This window comes from Carlito syrichta, unplaced genomic scaffold, assembly GCF_000164805.1.
Source record: "Carlito syrichta isolate Samal-C Ts95f unplaced genomic scaffold, Tarsius_syrichta-2.0.1 Scaffold302454, whole genome shotgun sequence".
In the NCBI taxonomy this organism is placed as follows: domain Eukaryota; kingdom Metazoa; phylum Chordata; class Mammalia; order Primates; family Tarsiidae; genus Carlito; species Carlito syrichta.
Window position 1 is genome coordinate 272,734 of NW_007246550.1, and position 21,494 is coordinate 294,227.

Here is a 21,494-nt window from a genome sequence, read left to right on the forward strand (position 1 = left end):
ACAAAGCAATTTTACTTTGTATAACTGACCAGTGGGGGATTAAAGCACTTTTTAATGTGGTTTTTAGGAAATTGTGTGCACACACGTGTAATCAGTTGATTAGGAACAGTCGTTACTTAATGCCTGTGCCAAAGCTTATATGTTTGGTGGATAGTGCATTCTCTAACGAGGCTTACAAATAATGAGCCCTTATATTTTGTGTGAATGGCTTGATTTATACTTTTTTATTCTAGAGTTACAAGGAAAGGAGCTTGAAAGAGAAAAAGTGGTCACAAGTTAGGGTAAATTAAGAAACTTGTTTTGAAATGGAAGAGCAAAGCCTCAAGTATGGAAATAGCTGAGATTTTAGCTAAATTGTATGCTGTGTTGGGTGTGTGTGTGCGTGTGTGTGTGTGTGTGTGTGTGTGTGTGTGTGTGTGTGTGTGTGTATGTATTTTGCATTCCCTAAGAGACTTTTATTTGGCAGAGGAGCTAGACAAAGCCTTTAAAAGTTACAGAAAGTCCACTGTTTTGAGTCCCCTGAGTAGTCTTAGTACTGACCCCGGCTTTGATGCTATAGAGAGGATGATAGTCGTTTCTCTACAATGAGCCGCTTATAATGTTAACACGGATGAAAATAGCATAAACATGTACATTCCAGCAGACTTGTGAGTTCTGGTTGGCCTGTGTTAGGCTAATACAGATGCAGGAAGAAAGATACAGTTGATTCTTTTTTTTTTTTTTTGAGTTGGAGTCTCACTCTGTCACCCAGACTGGAGTGCAGTGGCCGCTCCCGGCCACCGCAGCGTCGACCTGCTGGGCTCTGGCGATCCTTCCGCCTCAGCCTTCCGAGTAGCCGGAATTACAGGCATACGCTACCACACCCGGCTGATTTTTTGATTTATTGTAGAGATGAGGTCTCGCTGCCCAGGCAAGTCTCGAACCCGCGGGCTCAGGCAATACACTCACCTCAGCCTCCCAAAGGCGCGGAATTACATGCTGAGCCACCAAGCCCAGCGATACAGTTGATTCTTAAACAAACATGGGTTGGGGTGCTAACCCCTTGCACAGTTGAAAATCTGTGTGTAACTTTTGATGCCCTTAACTACTGATAGCCTGCTGTTGACTGGAAGCCTCACCAATAGCACAGTGAACATATATTCTGTATGTTATATGTATTACATACTGTATTCTTACAATAAAGCAAGCAAGAGGAAAGAGAACGTTATTAAGGAATCATAAAAGAAAATGTATTTCCTATTCATTAAGTGGAGGTGGATCATAAAGGTCTTCCTCCTCATTGTCTTCACACAGAGCAGGCTGACAAGGAGGGGAGGAAGGAGGTGGTCTTGCTGTCCCAGGGGTGGCTGAGGAGGAAGAAAATTCGTGAATGGACCTGCATGGCGCAAGCCCGCGATGTTCACAGTCAGCCTTGCTTATTCCTGACATCGTGCTCCCTTTTTGTTAAAATACTACCCACCAGTGTGTCCAGTTATGGGCCAGTTTATTTAGATGTTCATTCCATTGGTCTTATCGTGAAGATTACCCTAAGTGAAAGATGTGTGTATGGACATTTACTTTGGCTTTTAAAAATCTATGAATAAGAACTATGATGAACTGAATCCTCTGGTCTTTCTGTCAGTCTCTCCCAAGATGTCTAATTTCACTTTATAATGGTGGAAAGATCATGCATTGTAATTAGAAGGGTGATAGCAGTCATATATTAAATTAAGTTTATCGTGTCACAGAGAAAATAACCCATGTTAACCATATTGGGCCAACTTATTTGTTGCTTTCATGAGCACTCCAACTTTGAACTTAAAATCCTAAGTGCACAGCTAGAAAATTTTTTGCTTATTAAAAAAAAATCAGAATTCTAAAATTATCTAAGTGTTTTTTTTAATGAGGTCATAAGGAGGTGGTATTTTTAAGAGGCAATCTTTACATTTAAAATTTGCATTCTCCAGAAATTTTAATCTTTAATAATTATAGATCTTAGCTACAAATAATTATCAGATGGGGTCAGTCCTTAGTTGCCATTCTTAAATTCAAATAAATGTAGATACAGGAAGCCATCCATCCATTTGTTTGACATACACAAACTGGGGGCAACCGGCAAGGAAGTCTTTGTAAGTAGAATCCAGTTCTTTGTTTATCAAGTTATGTTCTCGTACTGCTCTTTTAATTGATGTTAAGTAATTTCAATAATTTTAGTAAAATAAACACATTGACGTTTGCTCTAATGTCATAGCGGAAAAGTTAATATGATGAAATTTAAGAAAGTATTCTTTATTTAGTTCATTAGAGATGCCAGGATAAAATTAAGGGTTATGGTTTTAAAATCTTATGGGGGGGAAGTGCAGTTGTTCAGTTCGGAAGCTATTTAAATCTACTTGAAATTTCTTTCAGAGTCTTGGAAATTCACAGAGAGAATATGAAAAGCAGGTTGTCCTGTATAGTATCCGCAACCAGTTACGATATAGAAATAATTTAGGTAAGTAGAGACATTTTTACATTGGGGTGGAAGTGACTGTTGACACGTTATCATTTCCATACATTTACCCTGTCTTCTCAATACATATTTCATAGTACTGACATTATTCCATGTATAGATTTTAACCCTTTGCACTTGGCGACATCGCAGGTCACCTATCAGCAACTCGACTGCATTTTTTAAATAAAATAGTGAAAAACGAATCACTTCATATTAAATAGTATGGTGTTGGGACCAATATTATATTGTAATGATATTTGGCTTATAATAAAATTCTGGATAATGAGGAACCTATTTATGACTAAAAGAATCAAAATTTTCTATCTTAAATTTTTCTAATGTGTGGTAGTGTGTGAAACAGTCACTGACATGTATTGCAGGTTCATTGGTACATGCTGTATAATAGTAATTTGCTTGATGTCTTCCACCTGATGTTTTTCTGTTCAAGAAGACAAGCAGTATTGTTTTCTTCCTCCCATATTAATGATATATAATTTATTGTCCAGTCTGTTGTTTGAAGGTGATGTGAAAGATGCATTCATGATTCCTGAAAACCACTTCTCAACTAATTGATCAGAAACTTGACACATTTCAAGTGGGACATAGGTTTTAAGTTGGTTTTGAGGGGAAAACTGCAAGGAAACGTATTTTCGAAAAATGTGCACTTGCGTCAGTTTGTCCTGTATAATCACTAGCTATCCCTTTATGTCCCCTGAGAGGGGACATCTGAGTGGTTTGCTAGATTTACGATGTCCCTTCAGAGGGGACATCCAAATGCAAAGGGTTAAGACACTCTGTTCTGACCCATCCTACCTAAGAATTTGTATTAGCAGGTAGATTTTTCTTTCTAATTCTGATAAAAATTATTTTTTAGAGTATTGTTTGACCTATGAAACATTAATCTAAGTTTAAATGCCTTGTTGCCTGAGGTGAGAAAATATGCCAGAAAAGAAAAAACGTGTTGTTTTTTAATAATTTCCAACTTTGAGTTTTATTTAGGCTACATAAACTTTCCAAGTAATGATAATTGGAACAAATTTTTGACATAGTTTCATGATTTATTTTTCACCTTTTCAAAATAATATTTGCTTTTATTTGCCTGATGACTCTATTCATCCATGCTACTGCTCTGCTAGACTTCCTCTCCTGCTTGTTACTCTTATTTTATGCATAATATTTCAGAGATAGTTTTTCTCAGACCATTTTCCATGACAGTCAAGTCTTTCTACATTTAAAAACACAAAACCAGCAAATAGAAAAAAAGAAGCTTGACTTCATTGAAGCCTAACATTCAGTTTGTCTGTCTTGTCAAGTAATATAATAAGGGATTTCCTGAGCGATAGCCTTTGTTTCCTTTTTGGGGGCATGCTGGTGCTTGCAGCTTGTTTTCTCATTACTCTCTGCTCACCTGTCCTGTTACACATTTTACTTACATGCTCTGAAGTCTGTTTCTTAAGGCATAATCGTTTCTTTGTTCCACCTTGGTATAGTTTATTTGCTCTCTTCTAGCTCACACTTTCCTTTTGGATTACTGTGGGCTTGACGAGTATGTCTGATTGCATTTGTTGCGAATATGCAGCTATAGGAAATCTGAGGAAAACGGGACCGTTTCCCTCTTTCCCACAGTTAAACATGTCAAGAAAGATGAGCGTAAATACTATGAGGAGCTCCTGAAATACAGCCGCGACCATCTGCTGCTGTACCCCTACCACCTGTCGGACATCATGGTGAAGGGCCTGAGGGTAACGCCCTTCTCCTACTACACCGGGATCATGGAGGTGAGTTGGCAGGTGGGTGGGCCCAGCACCTGGCTGGGGGGGGCTGCGTGGCACGGCACTTGGCGGGCGGTGGCCCGCGCTTCAGCTCCCTGTCCCTGTGGACATTGTTTCTGAGCTTGTCGCATAAAAGGACTGCTGCTGACACGTTGGCTGTTGAGCCACACTTGTACAAGTCATCATTGTTGATGTTTTCACACTGGAGGGGTGTCTGCCTCTCATCTGTGTTCCTTCTGCCCTTGTAGCATTAATCAGTCGTTTATGTTGCAGAGTCTGTATACAGTGGATTGCTTTTACGTGAAAGTGTAGGTGACGGACTTGAGCATTACGCTCAGAGAAACCCTTAATGTGTTTAGCTATTCACGAACTGTATAAAGAATAAATGACGTAGACCTGACAATATTTAATACAGGTGTCAGAACAGAGGTACTAGTAGTCCTGGCTTTTTCTGGAATTGTTAACTTAGTTGTTAGCCTTTTTCCAAGGCAGCTTTGGGGCTTGTGCTGAAGAGCTTTGATAGCAGTCAGACACTTTGAGTGGGAGCTTTGTGTACAGGTGGGCAGGGCTCGCTGGTGCTTGTTTGCTTCTTCCTTGTTTGAGTGCTGTTGCTTTGGGCTTACTGGCCACTTGCAGAGCACAGAGAAGCCCTGAACAGAAGGCGCTGGGCCCCCGTAGTGATGGTGTGGCAGCTCCTCTTCAGTGCTGTTCTTAATCTCAGCTGCCTTTGCTTGCCCCTGGAGCCCCTTCTCCACGGCACTTCGGGAGCCATGTTCCCTCGTTTGGAGGAGACCCCAGAGGAAAGCTCGAGGCTGGTGGCCCGGGTGGTGTGATGAAGAACCGGGTCATGCTGCAGGTGGTGGCTCCTCAGGGTGCGGGGGGCTGTTGCTGTCCCTTGGGTGGTTTTCCTAGTGTGGTCCGCGAGGTTTGGGGGTGGAAATAGGTGGAGGTTTTGTCCCGTCTACCAGCTTTCCTTTCATTAGATCGTATGCCTGCTGCTTTCTGGTTTCTGTTCTTGTGTCATTGGCTCTGGCTCCTGGGTTGAAGGTAGGTCTTTTCACACAGTAAATAGTTGGCTTGTTGATTATTGAGAAACAGATTGGGGTGGGAAATAATGAGTTCAGCCCTACTAGCATTTGGGTCCCATAGGAGCAAAGACTAGTAAGGGGTTACAATCTTCGCTGGTAGAGTACGTTTGCGATGCAGGTTGATGGAGTGTGACCTTTTCTCCGGGTAGGAATCTGGGGTGGGGTATGAAATGTGGAGAGACTGGAATTGTGAACTTTCTGGAGGCATTCCTGGCATGGCTTCCACGGGACTGGCTGGGATTCAGAGAGTATCATAAGAAACCCAGACCTCAATGACTACCCTTCAGTTACTAGGCTGGGACCGTGTGGTAGGTGCCACAAGGTGGCTTGTGTTCTGTGGATTGTCAAACTGTGATCTCACTGCTTCCTGAAATGATTATTGTGATTCTGATTGACTATAGTAGTATTATATTTATATGTATGTTTCTAAGTAAATCTTGTGTTTCAAGTTTTACATTTTTTTCTTTTTGAAAGGACATTATGAACAGTGAGAAAAGTTATGATTCATTGCCCAATTTTACTGCTGCTGACTGTAAGTATTTAATTATGCGGAAGGAGGTAATGTTTAGGTTGTATCTTTATACATGTGTAGTCTTGTGTCTTTATTATGACGTGTGTCTTTAACCTGAAATATGTGAAAAATGAGAACAACAAGCAACATTATTAGTGGGAATTTTATCAGATTGTACAAGTCAAGTGTAAGGTTTAGTCTAAATGTCTAAGAGGAATAGCTTAGAGTGGTAGAATCAGAAAAATAGGACTAGTCTGTATATTTCTAGAGAATGAAGTTCATGATACTTGGGCTGTGTGTGTACCAAATGAAGTAAGAAAACTTGTGCACAGTATTTGCAGTATGATACATGGTTTTTACCAACATATTTTGCCGGTTCTTGTTATTGCTTATTTTGTTGAAGTGTATATTTTGAAATATGACATAGTTCTGCTGTATGATAAGCTTTTGCTGAGAAGTACATTTTGACTTCCTGAAATTGGGAGGACTTCTGCTTTTTAAAAATGTTCTTATTTGTCAGAAATGTTAGGTTGAACTAATTTCTCCCAAACTTTAGTTTTCTTTTATATTTTGTTGGAAGAATTTCTTTTAATTTGATATTGACAGACCATGTTGGTCAATAATCAAAAGATGAATACAAGCTGAGGATTTTCCCTGAAATCATGTGTGAGTGTACTGACATTTCAACATGTATTAAGTGTTTTTAAAAGAAAGACTTTTTCTTTTAGGTCTAAGGCTTCTTGGCATAGGAAGAAACCAGTATATTGATCTCATGAATCAATGTAGGTCATCAAAAGTAAGTTAGTCATTTTTCTTTCTCATTGTCTTGGCTTCCTTATCACAGTTTGATTAGTGTTTTTAAGTGATAGAAATAATGAATTGTATTTCCCTGACCAAATAAAATATACTTAACACAGAAACAATGCAGAAAGAATGCCTCCAGTGTTCTCTATTGTAACTTAAGTGATTATTGAATTAAAAATATTTAACGGACAACCCCTTTGGGTCCTCTCCCACTGTGGGAACTTTCCTGTCCTCAACAAATCCTGCTTTCCAAAAAAAAAAATTAACTCATAACAAATTTAAAAATTACTTTTGATCTGTTGGTCTTTTTACTTGCTGCTTCTACTTCTGAGGTTCACTTAATGGGTGAACCTTTTTTCAAATGCATTTTTGACCTCCTAGGTTTCATTTGAGTTTCTGGAGTTCGAACCAGATTTAATGATTAGTGTTTTGAATAATTTGTTTTGAAACAATTTAAGAATGACTGTCTCCATTCATCATATCTAGAATTGTTAAGATGGTTGAGAGTTTAAAGAAATATTTATTTAGCCCGTTAGAAACAATCTTATTGTATGATTGATAAAAGAAGAAAATGATAACTTTTGGTTGACTGCACATTCTCGAATGTTTGTATCATTGTAGAAGTTTTTCAGAAGGAAAACAGCCCGTGATCTTCTGCCAGTGAAGCCAGTGGAAATTGCCATTGAGGCCTGGTGGGTGGTGCAGGCTGGCTATATCACTGAGGATGACATCAAGGTAGAGGAGGACTTTGCAAGTTAAACATAGGAATTTTATTTTTAAACTCATTTTATAATTTTAATTATAGTTCTGTACTTTTTTTTAAAGCAACACTATTTAGTTTTTTTGAAGAATTAAAATTCGAAATTTAAAACGATCTTACTAGGCTAGAGTATTGTGAGTTTCCAGGATACACTTTAATGGTGAGGGAGACATGACTTGGTTCAAGTATAATATAATTATCTGGGCTGTTAATTAGTTAGACGTTTCTTGTAAAGTAATGTATGATGCCACCTTGGCTACCAACCACAGTACTATTGGCTGACGCTTGTGAATATCTGCTGTGTGCTAGTTGTGCCTGAAACTATCGCAGGCGCCTTTCACATCGTCTCATTTAACACTCGTGACAACCCCAGCAATGCGTTATTTGTGCCCCCATTTCACAGATGAGGGGAGTGAGCACAGCAGGTTAAGGGATGGCTCAGGTCACAGAAGTGTAGAGTCCTCTCACAGGCAGCTTGTTGTGGGACCTGCACTCTCAGTTACCGTGTGGAACTGCTGTGCTAAAGTGACAGGTGCTCGGATGGGCGCGGCAGTGTCAAGGTCAAGGGGATTGATGTTCCCAGTGGGCAGATCACATTTTAGAAGGGATGTTGGTTAGAGGAAGGGGGTGGCGTGAGGGGTTAGCGACCAGCTCCCATTCATGTATGAGTGAAGGTGTGGGAGTACATGGGCTTTTTTAACTCTGCCTTTAAATTTTCATTAAACTCATGAGTGACAGGCTTGGAAATTTTACTTCGGCATAAGTACCTCCTGCCAGCGCTGTCAGGTTGGATCATAATCAGCTTGTGAGCCTTCCTGTCTCTGATAGTACTAATGTGGAGTTTGAGTAAACTTCTGATTTGGAGATTCAGAATCGGCAAATGGATCTAATTCCAATTGAAAGACAAGGAGGAGATATTGCTGTTTGTTAGTGAACACGTATTACTAACCAGCAAACATTGGGACTTATAGTAAAGTAACTTTGTTTTCTAAGTTCTAAGTTGGTTCTAAGTATTTGGGCATCTTAATTAATGGTTATGTGTGTAGTTATTTGTTTGAATTCTGAAGTGATAATTGAAAAGATACATAGTTCAAAGACATGTAATCACTGGTTTCAACATGAATACATTTCAGTAGACTTATGAATTAGTTAATTCAGACAGAACTTAACTGAAAATATTTTGCTTTTCTTAGATATGCACTTTACCTGAGAAATGTGCTATTGATAAGATCATCGATTCAGGCCCTCAACTCTCTGGATCACTAGATTATCATGTAGTACATAGTAAGTGGTTAGTAGAATGGTCTTTTGTCAACATAAAGGCTTGTTTTAAACCATCAATAATTAATAGTGGTTCCATATCAAGTATGTACAAATGGTGCTTTTCTTAAGGCATGTTATTGTTTGAAATGTGACTTTGGTCTGTTGTTTTCCAGTGTGGCTATAATTAGTCACATACAGTAGAAATTTATACAGATGAATGGTAGACAAATTTTGTAGTTCTGAGCATATGTAGGAAACTGAGATTTTTAAAGTTTGATATTCCTTTTCTATTTTACTTTTTTCTTCTTCACATAGCTTAAGAATTATAAGACTCTTTACACAAAGCCAGGAATCAGTTTTTTAAAAAGTTGCTTTTGTGTAGTGTACCACCTAAAACAGGGTTCTTCTGCTTCTGTAGGTTTATATAACAAAGGATTTATTTATCTGGATGTACCAATATCTGATGACAGTTGTATAGCAGGTAAGACTGTGCTAACCTTTTTCAGTGTGTTTTATGCATATCACGCATCCTGGTATCTTAGATGTCAGGATTTTTCAAAGACAGTCACTTCTTCATTACATTAAGGTGATTTAACTAAAATTCCTTACTTTTATTTTTATGTTATTTCAGTGTACATACTGTATTTAAATAGTAGAAATCCAGGATACATTTCTCACAATCCAGACTCAAACCAGTATTTTTATAAACCCGTGCCACCTTTTACTCCTTGTTCAGTACATAGCAATTTTTGCCTGTTTTCAGGAATATCATAGAATTGTGTGTTCTCACTGTCACTTGACATACCTGTGTAGCATTTTTTCATGTTACCACTGTCTTCCTGTCTTTATTTTCTCTTTCCTTCCTCCTTCACTCACTTCTCTGAGTTAACCAACATTAAGAACCTTGTGTGTGTCCTTCTGTGCCTTGTGGATGTGTCCATTTATTAAACCATTCTGTATTGCTGGTTATTTAGATATCTTCCAGGTTTTGGCCACTACAGTACTAATAGGGTTGACATCCTTGAACCAGAGTGGTACTTTTTTTCTGTAGGTTAGTTTCTTACCAACTTACAGAAGCACTTATATTCAGATTATGTGTTTTGTAATTTGTTTTCGCTATTGTTCTTTGTGATACCTTTTATCATATGTGGATAGGAATATTTGTGTAATCAAATATAAAGTATCAAACACTTTCAGGGAATGACCTTATAGTATTGAACTGATTACAGGCATACTCTCCTGTATCAGTGTTGATACCTGACAGCTGTCATGCTCGAGTGTGTCCTCACCTTTGGGTGAGAGTGTGTTCGTGATTCTTTAAGAAGGTTTTTTATTTTTATTATTAGTATTTTTAGTTGATTTTTATTTATTTTTTTCTTTTAATTTTTTTTTTATTTTAAAGATGTGGGGTACAACTCAGGGTTAGGTATACAAATGTTCATTATGAAGGTACCCTTGTTAATGAGGTGTGCACCCCCTTTCCCCAGGCAGATTCCCACTCTGCCAATCCCATTTCCCCCCCCCCCCCGGTAGTTTCTCATTACTACCAATCATTCTCTTACAGTATTACGCTAATTGTTCAAGGTCTGCTTATGAGTGAGAACATGTGATACTCAGTTCTTTGTTTCTGTGAAAGATCACTCAGTATTATAGACTCTAAGTCCATCCAGGTTGCTGTGAAGTTCGTGATTTTGTTCTTCTCTATGGCTGCGTAATATTCCATCATGTATATGTACTACATTTTTTTTTAAATTCAATCCTCTTTTGATGGGCTTTTTAAACTGGAGCATACATGAATTCTATTTTAAGCTTGGAAAGACGCTTAAATAGTAAATGAAATACTGGCTCGGGGTTGTGTAGCTGATGCTGTAACAAATAAAATACAACCTTGAAAATTAGAAAGGCTTTGGCAAGGAAATGATGTTTGGAAGACAGAGGTGGTGGTGGTATCCTGTCGCAGCTGGAAAAATGAAAGCATTACTCCAGTCCCTACTCTGATCCCATAAACTGATGTTGACTCATGTGAGTTCTACCTAAAAAGGCTGGTTTCTGACTAGTTTATTTCGGTCCATTCTGACAGACGGTTTGAATGCGGACTCACATTGGCCCTCAGTTCCTTTGAAAGAAGCAGTCGGGGCTGGATGGATGGCTGCTCCGTTGCAGTGATGTGCTCGGCCACCCTTCAGTGGCACTTGAGTAGCTGGCGTGGGTGGTACAGACAGACCTGTGGGGTGATGGTTGTTGAATTCACCCTGCTTGTCACCATGTTACCTGTCTGGCTGTTCCCTACATTCAAATAAACTCACAAAAGGAAAGCAGTTTGACAACATGGAATCCATCAGATTCAGTGCACCCCATATCTGAAGGTGATTTCAAAGGGGGCATTTCAGATACATTTTAACAAAGAAACAAGCACTCTGGGTGGTGGAACAGGTATATAGAGAGGAGAGAAATACTTTGAAGGGAATAATTATGAATGACTCAGTTGTTGAATAAAATATATTTATTTCATCATTCATAAAACTTTCTTTTTTTGGGGGGGAGGTTGGGTCAGAGTCTCACTCTGTTGCCCAGGCTAGAGTGCAGTGGCTCAGGTGATCCTTCTGCGTCAGCCTTCCAAGTAGCTGGAACCACAAGCGTGTGCCACTGCACCCGACTAATTTTTGATTTATGGTAGAAATGAGGTCTTACCAAATTGCCCAGGCTGGTCTTGAACCCATAGATTTGGGTAGTCCTCTTGCCTCAGCCTCCCAAAGTATTGGTATTACGGTCATGAGCCACCATGCCCGGCCTGTCAAACTTTCTAATTGCACATTTTGTGTCTATCTTTTATAGCTTCCTGTTTCTGTTATGTTCGAATAGAATACCTCCAGGATATGTAAATAGCCTGAAAATTCTTTAAAACTTTTGTTATATGTACTTAAATACACAGTTTGTTTGGAACTTATTTTTGTATTTGATGTGAAATAGGGTTTAACTTGTTTTTCTTCTGCTTGAATAGCCAGTAGTGTTTGGATGAATGCTAGCACTGTTTTTCCGATGACTCATTTCTGCTGAATGGAAGCATCACTTTTGTCATACACTCAGTTCCCCTGTATGTTGGGTCTAAGTCTTTTCTCTTCCACTGATACCATATTATTTTGATTTCGGTAACTTTTAATTTTATTTATGACCAGGCTTTCTTTGTGAGTGTTCTTAAATAACTTTCTTGGCTATTCCAAGATGCATATATATATTTTAATTGACAGATCATAGTTGTATACATTTGTGGGGATGATGTGATGTTTTGACATGTATATACAATGTGACATGATTAAGTCAAGGTCTTTGTCAACTCCATCATCTCACTTACAACTGAAATTTACTAATCACTTTGAAATGTAGACTATATTATTATTGACTGTGGTCACCCTGGTGTGCAACACATCTCAAAACTTTTTACTCCTATCTGTCTGAAATGTTGTACCCTTTGACTAGCAGCCCCCCACACCCCTGTCTGTCTGAACCTTTGTGCCCTTTGAGTAACAATTCCCCATTCTCCTGGCTTCTGGTGGTCATCGCCCACTCCTGTGAGGCAACTTTATTATGTTCCACATGCAAGTGGGCCCGTGCAGTGTTTGTCTTTCTGTGCCCACTTTATTTCACTTGGCGTAATGTCCTCCAGGATCGTTCACTTGCAGCCGACAGGCTCTCTCCTTTTTTGTGGCTAGATAAGATTCCATTGTGTGTATATACCACGTTCCTTTATCCTCTCGTCTGTTGAGGACACTGGGGCTGTTTCCATTTCTCGGCTCTTCTGAATCGTACCACAGTGAGCATGGGCGTGCAGGTGTCCCCTCCACACACTGGCTTCAGTTCCTGTGGGTATAGACCCGCAAGACCCGGAGGGTCCTGGGGCACATGGGAGTTCTATTTTTAGTTTCTTTTAGGAAGCTTCATACTATTTTTTACAATTAAAAAAAAAGTTATTAGCGGTTTTGAGTAGTCACTAATTACAAAATTGGAAACTTATAAACGACTGTAAAACATCTGCCTCCAACCCAGTTTCTCCCTCAGCAGCCACTTGCGTTTCTTGTGTATCTTTCTAGAAGTATTCCTATGCACATTGGCATATCTGTGTGTTGACATATATTCTTTTTATGTGGTTTTATTTTTACCCTGATGGTGGACTCTAGTTCAGACTGTTTATTAAACTTAATATATGTTATAGAGATTATTCCAAATTTCTTCATGTAGAGTTGTGTCATTCTTTTTGCCTAGACATAAATTATGGCTTAGGAAAATTTCTAACTCTTCGTACCTTGGGTTTCTTTAATCTCTAAAATAGGGATAATTATACTGCCTGCCAACTCATGGGGTTAAGAGGATTAAATGAAATTGTCTATATGAAGTATTTGGCAATAGCCTAGCACTTAATGAGCATTCAGTGAATGTTTGCTATTATGGTTACATAGCTGGTAGCGTAGGGAAAGAATCAGTGATGTCAAGTGTGGGATTACTGAAAAGAAACGTGAGTATTAAAAGTAGCTGGATGACTGGAAATGAGGTGATATTAAATTAGAAAATGACTTGAGCCAGATCTGTAAATTGAATAACCTATCCTGAAATGTACATTGTGGTTTCTCAGTATCTTAATTTTGACCATTTTGTCTTGTTTTTTACTGTGTTAGGGATAACTTAGGTTTAGGGCGCGTGGTGTTTGGACCAGAGGAATGCCATGGCCTGGACATTTCCTCCTTCCTAGGACGCTTTCGGGGGAAAGTTCGCACAGGGAGAATGGCAGGGGAGGCGTAGCACCTCTGTGCTGACAGCTGGGCAAGGCCTCAGGACGGGCGAGGTGGAGAGGTGGAGAGGTGGGAATGAGCGTGGATGAACATTCAGGGGTGGTGACAGTGGGGCTGAAGAGGATTGTGGCCCTCTTGGAGTGAGGCCCACTGAGGAGGATGCAGAACGGAAAGCCCCAAGGAGCCAGTTAACCGTGACTGCTGGCAAAGGGCCATCGTGCCGATGAGTGTCCCTCTTCCAGGGTGGAGTGGGGGCCGGAGACGTAGAGCCAGGCCTTTGGTTCCCTGCTGTGTCTGTGGCGGAGCAGCTCTTTCTGGCAGTACTTGCTTTCCTGCTCTTCTTTCCCCCCACCCCCCGCTCCCCACCGTGGCCCACCTTGTGAGCCATCCGAGCACACCTGGAACCCTGGCCAGCTCCCCATTCCGCAACAGCCCTGTTCCTGCCCTCTGCCAAGAGGCTCTCTGAGCCTCCCTAGCTCTGAGAGTTCCGGGCAGATTAAATGACTCTCCGTGGATTGTGTGGTCTGCCCTCACTTCCCCTCTGTAGGTATCATTTGTTGTGTGTGGCCTTAACTTTGGAGGTTTTAGGAAATGTCTGTGAAGTGACTGGAATGAACCAAAACTGCATTTAGTCCCCAAGTTTGAGGTTTCTCTCTTTGTTTAGGTAACTACATTTATACTTTCCTGTTTCATAAAGTCTTATCACTGAGGAAAGCCTGTCTTGTTTCTTTTAGTTCCCCCTCTTGAAGGCTTTGTAATGAATCGAGTACAAGGTGATTATTTTGAAACTCTGCTCTATAAGATATTTGTTTCAATAGATGAGCACACTAATGTTGCAGAGGTAAGTGGCAGCGTCTTATGAAATACCAGAACCTCAAGACCATAAAGCAAGTTTGTGTAAAGTTGATAAAATTATTTAATGATGTGCTTAAAATGTTTTCAAGATCTGGGTGTAGGGAGATCATAGACCATTAATCTACTTAAATGTCACTGTTCTTAAGTTAATTCCTGTATATGTATGCATATGCAAAAATTTTTTTTTTGAGTTGGAGTCTCACTCAACTATTACCCAGGCTGGAGTGCAGTGACATGCTCACGGCCATCACAGCCTCGACCTGCTGGGTTCAGGCAATCCTTCTGTCTCGGCCTTCCACGTAGCTGGAACTACAGGTGCCCGCTACCGTGCCCGTCTTATTTTTTGATTTATCATAGAGATGAGGCCTGGCCAAGTTGCTCAGGCTGGTCTTAAACTTCTCTTGCCTCAGCCTTCCAAAGTGCTGGGATTACAGACTTGAGTCACCATGCCTGGCTTGTAAAATTTTTAAAGTTAATAATTTATAATTTGGTTAAATAACTTTTTATATGCCTCTTTATAGTAATGTATTATAGACTGTTCTGATCTCCCTAGGAATTTTCTTATTTTAAATAAGACAGAATTAAGGAGTAAGGATTCTTAAATGGTTATGGTTACCACCTAGGTTTGTACTAGAAGCATCTTAGAGATAGGGAAAGAGGAAAGTTCGGAATTAAAAATGTATTCACTCTTCCAGTTATTCATAATTTAAATGTTGCTGATTATGATTACTTTGGTCTGTTGCAACTGTGTAATGTGCTGATAATTCTAAGAATGTAAAAATAAATTTTAATCTTTTTCCAGCTTGCAAATGTCCTCGAGATAGACTTATCCCTGGTTAAGGTATGTTGTTTTTATACTTGTTTCACTTGTAATGTGAATACTGAGTGGACTTTGCAAGTAGACTTTTAGCTTCAGACGCCACTGAGAAATAGAGGTATTGGGCTCTTGCTGGCTGTCCAGGCAGTGCGTGGTAAAGGGAGCTTGTCAGATGGGAAAGGACAAGGTAAGGGGCCCTGAATTAGGATCCCCCACTTGACTGAAAGAGGGCATACCCCCTCCTGTGCATGGCAGGCAGCAGCCCAAGCAGTATCTTGTAATGGGGCCAGGTAAAGCCACAGCCTCTTCTACCCAGGGAGGCAGGATCTGCTGGAAACTTCCCTCCTATGCGTTTACAGAGGCCTTCATGGCAGAGCAGACACCCTGAAAATGTGCTTTCTAGCTACAGGGTGAGAATGTTTGAGAGTGACTGTGAGTTTATTAGAGTATTTTTCCTCTACAAATACCGTGATATCTAGCTTGCCTTCAGTGTTGATTTCCTTTGTCTTCCTTTCAGAATGCTGTTTCGATGTATTGTCGCTTGGGCTTTGCCCATAAGAAAGGACAAGTCATCAATCTGGATCAGCTTCATTCATCATGGAAGAATGTACCATCCGTGAACAGATTAAAGTAACTCATTTATTCCGTATGAACTGTCAGAGCTTCCTTTTGAAAAAACTTTTAATTTTGCCCACAGAATTTTATTTGATCTGTCAGTTGAGGTGCACCCTAAATATTAGTGATTTTTAATAGTATGTCCTGGATCTTTTAAAAAATCTAATGAAAACGAAGAACCCTATACTTAAGAAAAAGCACACAAAACATTTTAGATAGTATTAGAGAGTTTTCGGATTTCCTGAAGCCTACCCACGAGTCTTAGTCAGGAACTCTTGCTGTGTGTGGGCAGAGCATTTGGGGCTCCCTTTTGGTTTGGGCTTGAGTGTATGACTGGATGTAGCTGGATTGCTTGTTTTGTAGGTACTGACTTCGGCAGATATGCGTCGGTGAGACCGTCTGTGTGCTTTTAAAGAGTGCGTGTCTTCTCCATTACAGGAGCACTTTAGATCCGCAGAAGATGCTCTTATCCTGGGACGGTGGGGAGCGACGGAGTCCCGTTCAAGAAGCTTCATCGGCCACTGACACTGACACGAACAGCCAAGAAGACCCAGGTTAGCAGTGTCTCAGTTTAATCTAGAGGTTGTCTTTAGGTACGGCATATGTCCAAACATTTGCTTTTGCAGTCATTTTATAGTTTTGCTTTAGATTTTATTTATTCAATAATCAGACTTTAAAGTACTTTACCATATTTTGAGCACTGTGTGCTGAGTCTTTGGGGTTCATAATTAATAAGAATATGGCACTTTCTTTCTAAGAATTAAGTCTGAGGAGAGAAAAAGATGTGTAACTAAAACAAAACAAAAACCCTATGTTAATGTGGGCACCAATTATGATGCTCGTGGGTTGCAAAGAAGAAGAGCCTCTTCGTTGGCTTGAGAGGTTTGGGAAGCCTTCACAGAGAGGATGTTACTTGAGCTAAGAATGAAGAGGAGCCTGCCAGCTGGTCAGTGACGGAAGATCCATTTCAGCCCGAGAGAATAGCATGGACCGAGCCCAAGGGAGGCTGGGCAGCGAGGACAAGGAGGCCACCGTGGTGTTAGTGTTGGGGGTCCCGGCATGGACTTTCTCCTGTGCTTACCTGAGCCAGGTTGATGGTCTGAAGAGGTCAGGCTAGTTAGTCTCATTAATCTGATAGTTGTCAAATTTATGTTACAGATTTTCAGGAAATGCATTATAAAAGTAATAAACTTTTAAACATCTTTTTAAAAAACTGTTCTCTGCTTTGAAGTAGGCATGACTGGAACCTCTTGTGACTATAATACTATTTTAAATTATGTACTTTCTGGTTATCAAATAAAACTGAAATGAGATACATTTTCGTTCTAAATGGTAAACAAAGAATAACTTCATCTGATTGGTTTCACGTTATGGTTTTCTCCCTAGCTGACACAGCCAGCGTGAGCAGTCTGAGCCTGTCCACAGGATACACAAAGCGCATTGCGTTCCTGTTTGACTCAACTCTTACTGCCTTCTTAATGATGGGAAACCTTTCGCCAGTAAGTCAGATTCTTTTTTAAATATGAAGGTGTTTACAGTAGATTAGCTAAAGAGTAATTCATTGCAGTTTTTAAGTATTAGAGTTATTCCTGAAAATACAACCGACTTTGTTTTATATTCCTCAGAGGAGCGTAGTAACTTTAATAAGGATTACTTTTGTAATTGGATGAATTGGCCCTCACCTCACCTACCCTTAAGTTTAAATATATTGGAAAGCGTAACATTAATGTGAGAGACTATGTTTGGCATAAAAAAGGAGAGCTAGAACTTGACTGTTTTCTTTCTTTGTTGCAGAACTTGAAGAGTCATGCCGTCACCATGTTTGAAGTAGGCAAGCTCTCTGATGAGTCTCTGGACAGCTTTCTCGTAGAACTGGAAAAGGTAAATCTAGATTACATGTGGGGTGGTGAGGCGTTTGCAACCTTGTCTTGCTTGATGAAGCCACCATCGTGTGGCCCACTGATGATGGTGGGCTTCCTGCTTTATGCAACTGCAAGCATATTGAAGGAGTGAATGAATTCTGTGATATTGAAGGTGCTGTGTCTGCCTCATCTAACTAACTCTTAACATAATTTGATATTAGAAGTGGGGTGCAGAAATCTTAGTCTGTAATCTTGCAAGTTGAGTTGTTTCTAAAATTGCCTTTCAGTTTTCGGGTCAGACTCTCTGAGATCACCTCCTAAGCAGTTTTACATAGAGTTTTGTCCCGTGTACCTTACATCTGGAACTGTGTCCCTGAGTATCGTATTTATGTCCACTCTTGCTGTCCCTTTTAGCCTCTTGAAGACTTCAGCCATATTTGCTCTAACCACCTTTCTCCCCGTGAGTACAGCCCTAGTTTTCCTCAACTCTGAATCTTGATTGCCCTTTATTGGTGTTTTCATTCTTTGGATATTTCATTCTATCCTCTGCTCTTCTTTATATGCAAGTAGTTTGTGTGCCTGATCTGTCCCTTGACTAAGTTGGTGCCTTTTGTGCTTTAGTGATGAACTCTAGATATAAAATGTGCTATTTAGAGAACTTGTGATGATTCTGTCATTTCTTTAAAAAAAAAAAAGACCGTAGCATTTTTTTCACTGCTCCTTCTACATAGGATTTTTATTTTTACTAGTGTGGAAATAAATCTGAGATACTCTTGCTATTAATTAGTCTCTTTTGCTTTTATCCTTATACTTTCATTATTTCTTCAGTGCTTTTTAAAAAATCACTTTGTTAGCGCCATTTCTCATTGTGTATCATTAACTTTTGCCAATAAACTTTTTACTTTGTTTCAGCACATTTTAAGTTCAAGTTTCCTGATTTTTATCTTTCTCACCACAGCGAGTCTTTTATCAAAGTGCATGATCACTTCTACTCTTTTACTCCTTCATAAATCTACATGCTTTTTGCCACGTAGTCTTTCTTGGGAAAGCCTTTTAGTCTGAGGCTTGGTTTTTAAAATGACTTCTCAGCTATTTTTCAAGTAGTGTGATCTTGATTAAGCTTACTTGGTTGATCTTGTTAATTTAATGTGAATCTAATTTAGCTATTTCCTCCAATAGACCTATCATTCTATTTTCTGTGTTGTTTCTGGGATGTGTGTGTCTTTTACATGTTAAACAGATGACTGATTCAGAAATGCAGACATTAAACTATACTGCCAGTGAAGGCAGGGTTCTGTCAGTTTGTCCATGACTCTATCCTTATCCTTACTATGAGCGGTCATAGTAGGCCCTAAGTAACTCGTTGAGTGAATTTAAGCAGTGTGTGCAGCAATAGTCAACTGCTATGTTGAACCCATACTCCAGTGTCCCTTGTAACTGGTGACACAGAATTGTGAACAAGGTCATGAGAATTATAGGCATGGTGACCATGAATTGGAGTGCTTTTCTGAACCCATGAAGCAGAACATGGGTTTTAGAATTTTTCAAGCACTCTATTTTAATTGTGTATGGGACATGTAACATAATGGTACAATTTAGCAATATTCAGTTGCTAAAATTGTTAGTTTTACTTGGACTAACTTCTGTCATCTTTCTAGATGTAGTAAAATTGAAAACTTCTCTGAGATTAAGTGTAATATTTGTTTTACTGTTGCCTGGGCAAACTTTTAATTTATAGCTTTTGAATACTGTCTTAATTTCTCTAGTACATAATTATTAGAGTGAATGGTGTGAAAGTGGTATTTGTTGCAAAATCTACTTTCTTTTGGTTTAGGTTCAGAGCACTGGCGAAGGAGAAGCTCAGAGATACTTTGATCATGCGCTTACTTTGAGAAACACCATTCTGTTTCTGCGTCATAATAAAGACCTAGTTGCACAAACTGCACAGCCAGACCAACCCAATTATGGTATGATAAATATATTTAATTTTGAAGACATGATCGTGTGAAACGTCTTTCTAAGAAATGGAACAGATCATTCTCACTTGTGTAATCATCGCTTATGTGGTACATTTTGTGTAGATAGCATGTTGGATTTACAACTGGAGTCTTGAATTTTTTTGCTTGTCAACTATTTCTTGTTTTACTTTTTTCCTTCTCGTGTGCCACTAACGTGTAGTTTTTAAATCGGTTTAGTACTTGTAAGAAGTTGGAGTATTAACTGGGCTCGGTGGCTCAACCTGTAATCCCATGCCTTTGGGAGGCTGAGGTGAGTGGATGCCTGAGCCCGCGGGTTCAAGACCCGCCTGGGCAGTGAGACCTCATCTCTACAATAAATCAAAAAATCAGCCGGGCGTGGTAGCGCATGCCTGTAATTCTGGCTACTCGGAAGGCTGAGGCAGAAGGATCGCCGGAGCCCAGCAGGTCGAGGCTGCGGTGGCCGGAAGCGGCCACTGCACTCCAGTTTGGGCGACAGAGTGAGACTCCAACTCAAAAAAAACAAACAAACAAAAACAAAACAAAAAACCAAATGCGGCTGTAATATTTACCAGTGTATTTTACTTTAACAAATAAAAGAGGAAGAGACGCTCTCTTCTTAAAGAGCAAGAGAAAGAGGCAGTGGCAGCTTTCATGTACTGAATCCTAAGGTGGCTGTTGCCTGGTAGGCACCCTCCATTTTGTGAGAGTTGACTTTGGTTGAACTGAGGGTAGCAGAATTTCCACCCAGAGATTCAGATGTAGCAGGCCTTGAGGTACAGAACGGCACCAGGGATGTGTGTTGTTTAAAAAGGAGGTTCCGCCGCACAGCAGGCTTGTTCACCGTGGGAAAGGCACTTGGGCAAGTCCTTGCATCCTGGGACTTTGTGAGTCCTCAGTTCCACTATGACATCTTTTTTTGGTCATTCTTTCATTTACCTAAAAACTCTATTTTTCTGGCCCAGAATCATCAGTTTCTCAGTCATGTCCATCTTCATTTCATTTCTCTCACTAGCATCCAGCTTTCTTTTCAGCTCAGTTCAAAACAGCAAAGGAAGGAATCAACGATCTCTTCGCAAGACTTGTTGCCTAGTTGAGAACAAAGATGCTGGGAAGTTTGACTGAATGAGACAGGACTCATCTGGTTCCTGGTGATGCACTCCTGCAGCCTTAGTGTGCCTTAACAGAATTGCACATTTTTGCATGCTGGGGCTCTTTTGAAGTCACTCGCAAGTAGTTAAAACTGAGAATATTAAATCACCAAATGACAAGAGTCTGAAAACTTACTGAGAAGCATTTATTGATCGGTAGCCCCTTTTGCTACCAAATATTAGGTCATGTGATCAATCAATGGGTGGCCTAATCTTGAAGATGTCTTTGGATGTAAAGCTCCAGGAAGTCCTGGGACTTTTTAGAGACTTATGGAGATGATGGATTAGGCCATTTGAAATCTTTTATAGATGCCTTGAAATTCATTGTGCTTTCTTGTCTGTCACAGAATCTGAGGTTGTTGGAGAGTGCTAGTGACTAGCCATGGGCGACTCCTTTTATAGATAAAGACACTGGAGCTTTTCTTGGTTGAGTCTCCTGCCTGTTTCGTTGTCAGAGTCCATGTGACTAGTGAATGGAGAAGCTGAGAATGGAAGACTTGGCTTGATGCCGTTGGGTTTTTTTCCATTGCCCTTCTATTAGATTATCTTCTCTTGAACACTAAGCTTTTAATTGATTTACTCATACATAATTTGTTGCTTAAGAGTGGGCTGAACGCTTCTTAAAAACCATAAATAGTCTGTGTACCATGAAGTAAGTTATATGGTAAACCCGAGCCTACTCTATATGAAAATAGTTAAGTATAAATCTTTTTTTTTTTTTTTTTGAGTTGGAGTTTCACTCCGTCGCCCAGACTGGAGTGCA

At 39.8% G+C, this 21,494-nt stretch overlaps 1 protein-coding gene across 3 annotated transcripts in view; it reads left to right on the forward strand.

Moving 5' to 3' along the window:
* Positions 1-2,385: 2,385 nt before the first annotated feature.
* The window catches only part of FAM91A1 (family with sequence similarity 91 member A1), a 43,669-nt gene continuing 24,560 nt past the window's right edge, over positions 2,386-21,494 (forward strand). Inside the window, exons 1-14 of one of the 3 annotated variants that reach the window (XM_021711699.1) lie at positions 2,386-2,473; positions 4,100-4,251; positions 5,808-5,865; positions 6,573-6,640; positions 7,270-7,383; positions 8,602-8,699; positions 9,090-9,152; positions 14,190-14,296; positions 15,113-15,151; positions 15,645-15,757; positions 16,181-16,296; positions 17,129-17,241; positions 17,537-17,623; positions 19,439-19,571. In XM_021711699.1, coding sequence (XP_021567374.1) covers positions 14,213-14,296; positions 15,113-15,151; positions 15,645-15,757; positions 16,181-16,296; positions 17,129-17,241; positions 17,537-17,623; positions 19,439-19,571 — 685 coding nt within the window. In that variant the 5' untranslated portion in view covers positions 2,386-2,473; positions 4,100-4,251; positions 5,808-5,865; ... (3 more) ...; positions 9,090-9,152; positions 14,190-14,212. Of the gene's footprint in view, positions 2,474-4,099; positions 4,252-5,807; positions 5,866-6,572; positions 6,641-7,269; positions 7,384-8,601; positions 8,700-9,089; positions 9,153-14,189; positions 14,297-15,112; positions 15,152-15,644; positions 15,758-16,180; positions 16,297-17,128; positions 17,242-17,536; positions 17,624-19,438; positions 19,572-21,494 lie in introns of those variants that run through there. The other 2 variants (XM_021711698.1, XM_021711700.1) reach the window with 2 other exon arrangements.